Source organism: Citrus clementina, unplaced genomic scaffold (genome assembly GCF_000493195.1).
Source record: "Citrus clementina cultivar Clemenules unplaced genomic scaffold, Citrus_clementina_v1.0 scaffold_7, whole genome shotgun sequence".
Lineage (NCBI taxonomy): Eukaryota > Viridiplantae > Streptophyta > Magnoliopsida > Sapindales > Rutaceae > Citrus > Citrus x clementina.
In genome coordinates this window covers 12,700,902-12,712,713 of record NW_006262075.1, presented here as the reverse complement: position 1 = coordinate 12,712,713, position 11,812 = coordinate 12,700,902, and the positions used below count along the sequence as shown (strand labels likewise).

The following is an 11,812-nucleotide window of genomic DNA, read 5'->3' as shown; positions in this document are numbered from 1 at the left end:
CACCGTCTTCTATTACTTCCTCGGTCTTGCTTTCCACTATAGTCATACTCTTTTTCAATCCATCATGGGGCAGTGCATCTTCCACCATCATATCATGATGTGCTCCATGAATCTTTTCCCTAATCTGCATTACCTGAAAAAATAAAAAAAATAAAAATAAACAAAACCTTTTTAACTTGTATGCATATAAAATGTCAAAAATTGAGCAAATAGAAATAGTTCATTTTAAGTTACAATCATCTTGTAATTTTACAGTAGCAAAATTTATTACAACAAATCCGGACATAACATGAGGCAGAATTCAGTGGAACATAATGGGAATTTGATATGTACATGCCTGAAATGTTGAAAAAAACACTCAGTGAGAAATTATGCTAATATATACTATGTTAAACTAATGAAATTCTTCGGCCTTTTGAATCAAGGAATTCTCAAAAAAAAAATAATCATAGCAAAATACTTTACTAGTGTCTTAAATTGTCAACCAGGTAATACTTCAAATTAGCACATAATAATCCTGTCTATCTAATATGTAGTATTATTTGGTTCTCCAAGGCCTACAAAATGGGGAGAAAAAAAAAAAGGGCAAAACTCCAACTGCCAAATCGAAAAATGTTTTTCTAGAATCAATAAAAACAACCATTAAATAACAGTAGAATGGAAGAACTCCATCTACTAGCCAAAATGATAGATCTGTCATATCCATCCATTGCACTTCAAATTAATGGTTTCTTCCCACTCTGTTCATGATTACGGGGGAAAACAAAAACTATCACTCGTTCTGCTCATCATCTCTGAATTTCCAAAGAACTAGCAGCTTGACCAAGCAACCCTCCATCATTGCCTACTAACTATCAGCTGGCCCAATCTATGGCCATCAATAGATCAGAAACTTCTGAAGTTTCAATCATGTCTGCGATCTGTATAAGCATGTTAGATTTCTTTTTGTTGGGCAGGGGATTCTATGCTGGAAATGGATGTTATAATTGGTGCCTTCAGAGTTCACTCAGAAAAGTAGAACTATTATCCTGCAGATATATAGTTGCATTTTGCATGGCCAACAAGTTTACTCGTGTCATCAGCAAATCCAAAACTATATGCAGCCAGCAGAGTGTACTCTAAAATACCAAATCCTAACTACAATTAGTTTAAGAATCCATTCAGATGACATCACAAGAAAAAAGGAACAGAGAACAGCAGCAGGCTTAATGCTTCATTTGACATAGCTTTTCAAATAGATCTTATCTGAGTAGAGCTTTTGTTAGTAAAGATTTTATAAGTAAAGTTTTTACCCAAAAAATTTGTGTTGTTTGGTTGTCAATAAGAGCTTTTATTAAAAATTATAAAATTACTTTAATAAGTAAATTTTTTAAAGTTATGTTTTGGAAAGAATAAAATAAGATTATCAAATAAGTAGAAAATATTTTAGATATTTTAAGATTTAAAAAAAACTTTTTAACCTCTACTCTCAAAAGCACAAAATTCGAGCTTTTGGTAGTAGAGGCAAAATAACTTATTTAATTTTCAAGAGCTCTACGAAAAAAACAATTAAACAAAAAAAAAAATTGATAACAGCTTATGGGATTAAATAAAAATTTATGACTATTAGATAAGTCATACTAAACAGGCACTAAGTATATACTACCTTTGCACGTCGTTGTTTCCTATGTGCTTCGCTTCTTTTAGAATCTTGACCAGGACTAATGTAATCCAGGAGATCTGACACACTGCAAAAAGCGATCATTATAGGTCTTGGTGCCACAAGAAATAATCAACAATTTAGAAACAAGTAATGTGGGAATACCCTGTTAATACCTAAGGTGACCTTTACTCGCAATGGACGCATCTGGCTTTGGAGTTCCATTCCGTGCCGCTTCTTGCTGCTCTAGAGCTTTTGATTCAAACTACTCCAGCCATGCAGCAGCATCCTGTAAAACGAAAAAAAATACAACAAAATAACAAAAATCTCTTCCCATCAATAATATGGAACTTGAGAAATTCTCTTATGACAGTTAAGATTAGAGGTGGCAAAATGGATTACGACACGATTACACAACATAATATGACATATGACCCATATTCGTGTTGACAAATATTGACACGATTAATAAATGAGTTGACACAACACGATAAATAACCATGTCGTATCTGTTTTGGACCATCTCAATATGATTATACATTTATAACACAAATATCAATTATTATGTGTTAATATTATTGGAAAAAAAAAACTAAAATATATACTAAACACTAAATTAATGACTCATGTCATACTCACATTATGTTATAAACTTATTCATGTCATACTTATGTCATTTTCACTTATTTATAACTCATTTTTTTGACACATTTGTTATTTTAAAATTAATTTTTAATTTGTTTGTATTTAATATTAAACAAGTCAACACGATTAATAAACGGGTCATATCCGTATTTTGATATTTCGATACAATTAATGAATGAGTCATATCCATATTTGACACCAAAAATATGCCTCCAATACAATTTGTTTTATATCATAATATCACCTGTAAAAGATTGACAAGAAAGAAGCCAACTAGCCAAATTGCACAACAGAACCAATTAAAATATGACTACATGTAGTCACCTGAGTACGCAGATCTTCTAGTCCAAGCTTTGCTTGGAGAATCTTAAGTGTAGTTTGCTCATGTTGCACACTTAGTGAATATGCCTCCATCAAAGAAAGAGCTATGGCTATGGCATGATAACTTGCAGCTGTCTGTCACGTGAAGAAATCAAACAAAATTCTGAGTTAACAGAAAGATTTATAATTCTAAAGAGTCTGTATACATGCGTAAATAGAGAGAGAAAAACCTGTATATGGTCACCTCCTAATAGTCTTTGGTTGCATTTAAGGGCTTCATGCAAATATCTAAGAGAAAGATGAACATTTCCCATGCCCTCTTCCATCATAGCCACATTTATGTATGTTGCAGCCGTGTTTGGATGTGAAAGTCCACAAGTAAAATGCAAAAGGAATAAGGCACGATTTACATATCTGCCAATGGTACGGTATGATCAGGAGCTAGAGCCAATAAAAGACAAATGAAAGCTAAAGTAGGTAGATAAAAACTGCATTCGTTCGAAGCAGATTCAATACAAAGGTCACATTTTTTGAAACTTCCAATTTAATTTATAAATAAATAAACCTTAATCAGTTAAAGAATGAAAATCACAAAGTTGCTCTGGTAAATCAAGCAGTGCTACTTACTTAAGAGCCAATTCAATGTGTTGAAGGCGATAATAGAAAACTGAAAGATCCCCATAGCTTTTCATTGTATCTGGATGGTCAAGACCAAGTTCCCTCTCATTAATATCCAATGCCTTCTGCTGATATATAGTTGCCTAAAATGAAGAAGAAGATATCTTGAGTACATACGAACGCCACTCTCACACTCAGACGCAGATGCCATTAGACCAAATGCCAGAACATAAGAACTATGAACGTGTTTGATTTAGTTAAAATATATAATCTGATATCAAAATCATGCTAATGCCTGTCCATGTAATTCCTAAGTCCAGAAAATTATAATTTCTAATGCATATCTTTATACAAGACCATAAAAACTAGCCATAACACAGTTTCAAATCAAATGTCCCACTGAATGAGAATCTCCGTACAGAAGGACGTTATAATTATACTCGACTTAGAATCACCAAGTTAACACTGAAATACAACTGAAGATTGTCGTACCTGATTAAAGTCTCCAGTATGGTAGAGAACTACAGCTAGAAGACTGTAAGCACTTGCAGTAGTCCGATGGTAGGGACCACAAACAGCTATCATCCTTGCCAGTGCCTTACAATGCAAGTAATACATCATATGAGATCAAGAGATGCCTTATTATGAAAAGAATAATGTAATTCTTACGTATAGATCGAGTGGGTTATTACCTTTGTCCCATAATTTACAGCATCTTCTAGTTTTCCTTTATCAAGGGCAATTTTGGATGACTCTAATAAAGTCCGCCCATCAGCTGAAGTGCAACCTACATGCTGTAGAATGCCATAAAAATAGCACAATTACATTCAATTTACAAATGAGTGACTCATTGAGAATGTAAAAACTAAATCAAAACACAATTAAGAGAGAAAATAGTCTCACCTTGCACACAGGAACCATGCTGACAATATCATCTCTCGTGAATGGGTTTGGGCATTCCATATCATAATCTCTTGGAACCAACTCCAACCCAACCTGGGTAAAGTTTACAAGCAAAATTCAAGCTTTGAAAATAATCCGCTGCCAAAGGAACCGAAAAGACAGTACCTTACCTTATGGCAAAGCCCACGTAGAATTGAAATCTTTCTCAAATGCAGAAACTCGTCTTTCAGGGACCAACCAAATCTTCTGCCAAGAAATGTTCGTAGCCACTGCAATCTAAGGATATGATCTTCATTCAAGCTTTGCTCATCTTCCATCTCACAACAGCCAAATAAGAAATTTAGGGAAGAAGCTATAGCTGCAGATAGGTCTGATAAATAGTCAACAGATGCGATGACTCCTTTAAGTACATGCTTGAACGCTCGAGTAACCATCTCATGAATACAAAGTGATTGTATGTGAGGAAGCTTCTCTGCAAGTTCAACCTGAATTTGTAAATGGGATTAGAACCAACAGAAGAAGAATACCAGGCTTTCAAGTATTAGCATGTCAATTTCTCAAAATATTGTATGTCATACAACATACAGTAATATCTAAAGACGACAATAATTCAATATCTTGGAAAAGGTCACCATGTCAAAAATTCTATCATGTAGTACAATTTTCAAAAAGGAACATTGATAATTCAATCCAGGAAGACTTGGGGAGATTGTTTACATATAGAAAGATAACTTAGGGGCTTTGTTTACATAAAGAAAGACAACATTTGTTTATTCTGATTTCCACGGGTGAATAGGTTGCATGTCTGAGAGAGAAAGAGAGGGAGAAATTCCTCACCACGCGACCTAAAGAGCGCATTTGTAGTCCCCTTAAATGCATAAAGTCTGTCAGTGTGCGGCCATCAACCGGAGAAAGTTCAAGTGATCCAAAGTCTGTTACCTAATAAAGAATGGAAATTAGTCCATAAACCATCCCCACACGTCTAAATTGGCTGCAACAAAGGCCCTAAATAAATTAAATAGTACCAGCTTTGGTAAAGCAATGTCATCATAATATTTGTATGCCATTTTCATAAGCTCATCCACTGCCTGCACAAGAAATTAATTTTACCAGTTCCATATGAAAATAAAACAAACCAAATTTAGCATAATGAAAACACAAAAAGTAGCAAACTTTACAGTTGAAATGCAAAACAAACTTGAGATTTTGAAACCTTTGAATGAAGGCCAGTGCCAGTTTCTTTCAATCGCAAGAAGGATTCTTCAGAAATTAGTTTTTTCAATTCCATCTCACAATTGAGCTCGCCATTGCTTTGCTGTCTGCCATTAGTTCCCACATTCATGCTGCACGGTCCATTGTCATCTTCGTTAGCCTCATTATTGCTGCCAACAAGGTTAGGTCTGTTCTCCCTCTTCTTCAAAAATTTAAATTGCTTCCCAAGACCTTTGACAGCATGTTCAGTCTCAATATCATCGCCAGACCTCATTGACTTGGTATCTGTTAGGGTTTCCTGCTTTTGTAGATGTTGCACCCAACAAGAACCAAGTTCCCATCTAATAGATCTTTCTGATGCAGTTGGCTCCAGCTCTAGCTTTGCTAAACTCTGTTTAATAACTCTTCGTACAAGACTTCTAAGAGCTTCTGAATTATCCAAATTGCACAGAGGTGACCGGTCTCCTCTAGCTGATTCAGCACTGAAAGACTTCTGAAGTACAAGCCTTAAGCTGCAATAAATAGTTTACCCTGTCAGAACTTAAATGGAGAAAGATATAAGAGTATATGAAACAAAGGCAGAATCCACCAAAGAAGGTCTAAATACTTTCTGAAATAGCACAATCCAAAAAGCTGATGACCTATTTCAGCAACTGAGCATCCACTGTAATTATACTTTCCTTTATCCTTTATTTGAACATCATCAACGATGTCTGTTGGTTATTTTGTTAATATAACAATTACAAACCAATGTCAGGGCACATAACTATAAACACTCAACCATTATTGTGAAAGCCATGACTTAATGTTTCCTGCAACCACTCGTTATTTTTTAGGTGGTCTACAACTATGCAGAGGTGAAGCATCCCCATACAGTGAAGAATCTCGCACCTATTTTAATGGAGGAAAAGCCATTTTCTGGTCCATAGGATGCTGAAAGAGGAGTACATATCCCTAACTAGATATCAGCTTTCTTTTCTTTGGCCTATTCATAAACTTAACACTTGAAGAAAACCTGGTTTAGAAATCTGACATCAACTCCCCTTAAGAGTTCAGACATCTACTGATTAGATCCCATCTAAACAGGAAGAAAAAGGAACAGGTGCTATCCTTTCTTAAGAATCCCCAACACCAGCATTTCAATCCTGTTCTATTTGGTAAAAATAAAGAGAATAACAATGCTCTGCATCATGAATTCAACTGTGATAGACACTAAGCAAAGAAGCTCATACCAGTTAGCATTTCTAAGATATCTTGCAGAATAGCTTAAAACGGTTAGTGGTTGAAAGATAATTTTTCATATCTTACAGCCATTCTCTATCTGTAGATTTCCTAGTCTTTGTGTGCTAAGAGGAATCGACAGAGGAAGAATTGTGTTACAATTTCAGACCTGTTAATATTAAGAGAATTAGCTCCTCCATCAGGTTGATCTTCAATTTCAATATCTTGTGTGCCAAACTTCTCCGTCACATCACCAACAACCTTTACTACAGCGGTGTATCCACAGTGTCTTACAATGACGGTACCCAATGAGGAGGTATCCTGCCAAAAACTATATTGTTTCAGTTCTCTTTATCACAAAATCTTTCAAACTAAAATAAAAGAAAGAGAAAAAGAAAAGGAAGATAAATCTAGATATTTCAAGAAAATTTTATTTCAAGATCTACCATGCTGAAAACTTTAGCAATTGTATCACTAGTTGATATAATACAAGCATGCCCAACCAAGGTTAATAGGCTTCCCCAAAAAGGGTTGATGACATTAAGCTGGAGCAAACTACAAGCGGAAAATCAGAGGGATATGGATAAAATGAGTAGAAAGACCTGCTATCAAGTGATTTCAACAGAATAGGGAGTCACCAAACAGAATGGCACATAAGATTCATGAAGCTAAACCAGATATATAAGGTTTGTAACGAGTAGTGATTCTTAGGAAAGAACCTAAAATTGACTTTCTTGTGCATTCATAAATGTGTAGAAAGAGAGAATGAAGAGGATGGGTATTTTAGGCCATCATCAAATGCTAGATATCCGATACAGAGTGAAACATCTTAATCCGACTGAAAAAACACTCCCTGACAAAGGTAGAGCTATATTATTCCGCCCACGTAAGTAATTTCAGCTTTGATGAATGTCTTTTATGTGTGTGTTCTGTGAACGTAAGCATAAGAAGTAAAGGAGAAATCGACTTACGTGAACAACTACACTCTCATCTGCAGTAACACCTTTTAGTAAATTCCTTTGAGCAACATCTGCAGCAGACATACCGGATGACTGATTTCCTTTAATAGTAACCTCAGACTTCAAGCTTGCATCTACTGTATCACGTTTTACTGTAATGGACAAGTCTCCCACACGATCTTCATGCAAGATTGCCCCCCTTTGGACATTGATTGTATCTTGAGTGTGTAAATTTGAATCAATGAGACGGCGTATTGCTCCAACAGCTTTAAAAATTGAGACATCAACAAATTGGTTATGAAGCAAAAAGGCCTTCTGATCTCTAACCACCCTCTCCTCTTCAGTTTTGCAAGGAAGCCTAGCCAGTATAGCAAATTCCGTCGCCCATGGTCGTAAATCATGTTCTCCATCTCTTCCCTGGCCTCCGCCATTGCCACCCCAATTCTCATCTTCTGCCGGTAGGCATGGGAAATTTGATGGAGACTCAGCAACAGATGGAGGTACAAGCCATGAATTAGCTCGAAATCCATAGGGAAGATTACCAAACTGAAGAAGGATAATGAATATACTATATCAGTAAAATCAAGTTAAAATCACATTTGAATTGGTAATAAACTATGTCAGCACAGAAATTGTTACCTTATTATGTTCAACAAAAGCTTTCATTAGGGATTCATATGCCTGCATCACGCATAATGACCATAATTATTAACAAAACAATTGAAGGATAAGCTAATTGAATTTACAGAGGAAAAAAAGATGCATTCAGATAAAAAAGAAAAAAATAATCTGTAGATTCAACTATTGAGTACCCACATTGGCAAAAGCTCGACTGAGATTTTGCAGAAGATCCACCAGGGAGTTGCTTTGGAAAAACTGCTTTCCCAAAGTATAGAACCCTTTTACTGATGCAACTACTTGTATAAGCTTTCCATTGCAGATTTTTATCTGTAAGCACAAAATACAGTTTCCCGCACTTTCAAATACTCACATTACTTACAAAGACATGAAAATAATCCATGCATTCTTATTAATTAGCAGACAATGATTATTAAATCTTTAACACTCATTGGCCAATTCATCAGCAAAAATAACATTAATTAGTCCTTCAACAACAAACCACAATAATCAGAACTTTATATTAAATGGCACCTGAATTTCAAAATAATCACTGTCGCGCTTGTCTCCTTCTTTGCGTTCACATTTTCTCAAATCTTCAAAATCAAAATTATTAAAAATTAAAATCAATAAACAAATTTCATATTCAAAAAAATCACATATATTTATATCATTTTCCTTTTTTTTTTATCAACCATGTAAAAAACGAAGACAAATAAATAAATGAACATTAGGCTTACTTAAGATGGGGGGAGTGAGGTGAGAGAAAGAGAAGAAGTCATAAAACTCGGAGAGTTTTGGCGTCGGGTGAATGGCCGCCATGTCCAGACTCGGAGAAACCGCCGATGAAACTGGCGATGACGTGGCGCGGGTCCCGCTTCGGTTATCTGCTGCTGCTGTTGCTGCTCCATCAGACAGAGCGGCAGAGTTTGGTGAAGGCGGGTGGGGCCTACTGCCGTTCTTTCTGGCACATGACTCTGACGATGGCGGCAATCGGGAGTTTCTGGACTTGGAGAACCGTGTGGTGCACGCGACGATGTCGAGAAGCCGCCGCACGTGTGCCACGGCCTGAGATTCCTCGGTGTAGTCCTCTGTCAAGGACAGTGCCAAAAATGTAAATAACAAGGAATTGCCGGGCAAAGGTTTTTTCTTTTATTATTTTAGTTCTTTCTATTAAATATTAACTTAATTATAAGTAGAAAATAATTATAAGCACTAAACTATTCGTCAAACTTATTTTTAAAAATATTTTTTATAATTAAAATACTTCTAGATTAAATCTATATATCTATATCTATTTATATATATATATAAAGTTAGGAATTGAGGAGGTGATGTGGCATCACTATTTTGCTTCTTTGTAAATTCTCTATTATCTAATAAATAGAGAATTTTTTTTTTAGATTTGACTTTTCATCTTCTCATAACTAATTTGATTGTATTTAACTCATTTAATAAATAGTAACTTTATTAAAATATATCATTCCTCATCTTTTTATATTTTCTATTATCTAAAATATCTAAAATATTGGTGGATACTCTTTGTACTTTTTTTCTCTTTCTATTTAAATTAAACAATATGCAATCATTAATAATAATCTATCTATATATATATATATATAAAGTTAGGACTTGAGGAGGTGATGTGGCATCACCATTTTGCTTCTTTGTACATTCTCTATTATCTAATAAATAGAGATTTTTTTTAGATTTGACTTTTCATCTTCTCATAATTAATTTGATTGTATTTAACTCATTTAATAAATAGTAACTTTATTAATATATATCATTCCTCATCTTTTTACATTTTCTATTATCTAAAATATCTAAAATATTGGTGGATGCTCTTTGTAATTTTTTTCTCTTTCTATTTAAATTCAACAATATGTAATCATTAATAATATTAATTATAAGTCTTTTGAAACATTTATTTATTTTATTATGCTAGCAATTAAACTTTAGTGGCATAAAATATATGAATTAATCTATATATATATATATATATATAAAGTTGGGACTACAAGAGGTGATGTGGCATCAACATTTCTCATCATTTCATATTCTCTATTATCTAATAAATTGGTTGAAATTAAAAAATAAAAAAATAATTACATTACAAAATATTAAAATAGAAAATAATTATTATATTATAAATGATTACATGTCTTTTCCTCTTTCTATTTAAATTCAACAATATGTAACCATTAATAATAATTAATTATAAGTCTTGAAATATTCATTTATTTTATTATGCCAACAATTAAATTTTAGTGGCTTAAAATACATTAATTAATTAATATATGAAGGAATGTTCCTTCATCTTCCCTCAACAATGCCATTAGAGCCTAATTTTAATGTCATAATCTCATATTTAATTATTCAATCTTTTGTTTAGTGCCTTTTGGCTTCTTCAAACTCTATAAACATTAAATATTTAAGATTTGTGGCATCATTATTTCTCTTTTTTTTTATTCTCTATTATCTAATATATTGGTTGAGATTAAAAAAATAATTACATTACAAAATATTAAAAATCTATATATATATATACCAGAAGGAAATAGGATCGAAGGATGGATGTGTTTTCGTTGGATTTCAATATTAAAAACTCAAATTAAACAATTAATGGATCGGCTTTTCCAAATTTTAAAATAAATTACCAGCTTTGAATATAAGTAGAATTGCTTAGTAGAATTGCTTTAGATCATACAGTGTTCAAACAAATTTGAACGCGGTTGGTCAAATTTTTATAACTAATTGGTACGTGGCGTTGTTAAACCAGACCGATGCTACACAAAGTAAAGCCTTTGGACCCAGATCTGACTTAGAACAGATCAATAGTCCGCACGTTCGGGTTTCCAGCCGATATACCAAATCAGCTTTATTTTACCAAATAAAGTTAAGTTGCTTTAAACGTGGTTGATTCTTTTTATTGGGCTATTATCATATTTAGATTAGGTTCTTTTAAAGGTTTGGGTACATACACAGTACCAGATCCGGATCCCGGAAATGGTGCTCTGAAGGAATGGAGGGAGAAGAGAAGATTTACAACTGAGGATCGAGATCCGGTCTCTTTGCCTCAGAGGAATGTAGAATTTATATGGCAGATCTGATACAGATCAGTCTGCAAGCATGCTTTGAAAAGAAAAGTGCTTTAAAATAAATTGCTGGAATTTAAATGTGCATAAAATTAAATTGCAGAAAAGTAAATGCTTTAAAGTAAATTGCGAAAATTTAAATTACATTGAACTTTAAAAAATTTAAAGAACTGAAATTTAAACATACATCTTTGCTTTGGTTGGCTTTTACAAATTTTCAAATCTTTCCAGAAGGGAAGATTGAAAGACGGGAAGATTGAAGATAAAGAACTAGTCTGATCACCCAAAGCTCTGTGATAGAACTATTGTGTAAGCAGAAAATTTCTTTGAACTCTTCGGACTTTAGAGAGAGAGAGAGAGTTTTAGAGAGAAGGAAGAGAAGAAGAGAAATGAAAAAACCTGAGGAGTCTTAGTCTTCCTCTTGGTTTATATACAAGACTTTTAAACTGTTCACTGTAGCGGGATTTTAAGTGCACAGTAACATCTGGCAAACTGCACTGTTCACTGTAGCGGAGTTTTAAGTGCACAGTAACAAATGGATCGTAGCTTTGAATAGTACGATACGGGTGAAGAGACAT

General features: G+C 33.9%; 1 protein-coding gene across 1 annotated transcript in view; it reads right to left on the bottom strand.

Annotated features, from left to right (window-relative positions):
• The window catches only part of LOC18036408 (protein TSS), a 13,504-nt gene extending 1,692 nt beyond the window's left edge, over positions 1-11,812 (bottom strand). The window contains 20 exon segments of the mRNA XM_024181159.1: positions 1-133; positions 1,646-1,727; positions 1,816-1,928; positions 2,609-2,740; positions 2,836-3,019; positions 3,233-3,366; positions 3,716-3,820; positions 3,916-4,017; positions 4,127-4,219; positions 4,297-4,611; positions 4,964-5,065; positions 5,152-5,214; positions 5,340-5,850; positions 6,729-6,880; positions 7,531-8,064; positions 8,158-8,199; positions 8,335-8,466; positions 8,671-8,732; positions 8,877-9,285; positions 11,669-11,812. The exon segment at positions 1-133 is cut by the window's left edge and continues 72 nt beyond it. Of these exon segments, the coding sequence (XP_024036927.1) occupies positions 1-133; positions 1,646-1,727; positions 1,816-1,928; positions 2,609-2,740; positions 2,836-3,019; positions 3,233-3,366; positions 3,716-3,820; positions 3,916-4,017; positions 4,127-4,219; positions 4,297-4,611; positions 4,964-5,065; positions 5,152-5,214; positions 5,340-5,850; positions 6,729-6,880; positions 7,531-8,064; positions 8,158-8,199; positions 8,335-8,466; positions 8,671-8,732; positions 8,877-9,285; positions 11,669-11,812 (3,544 nt within the window).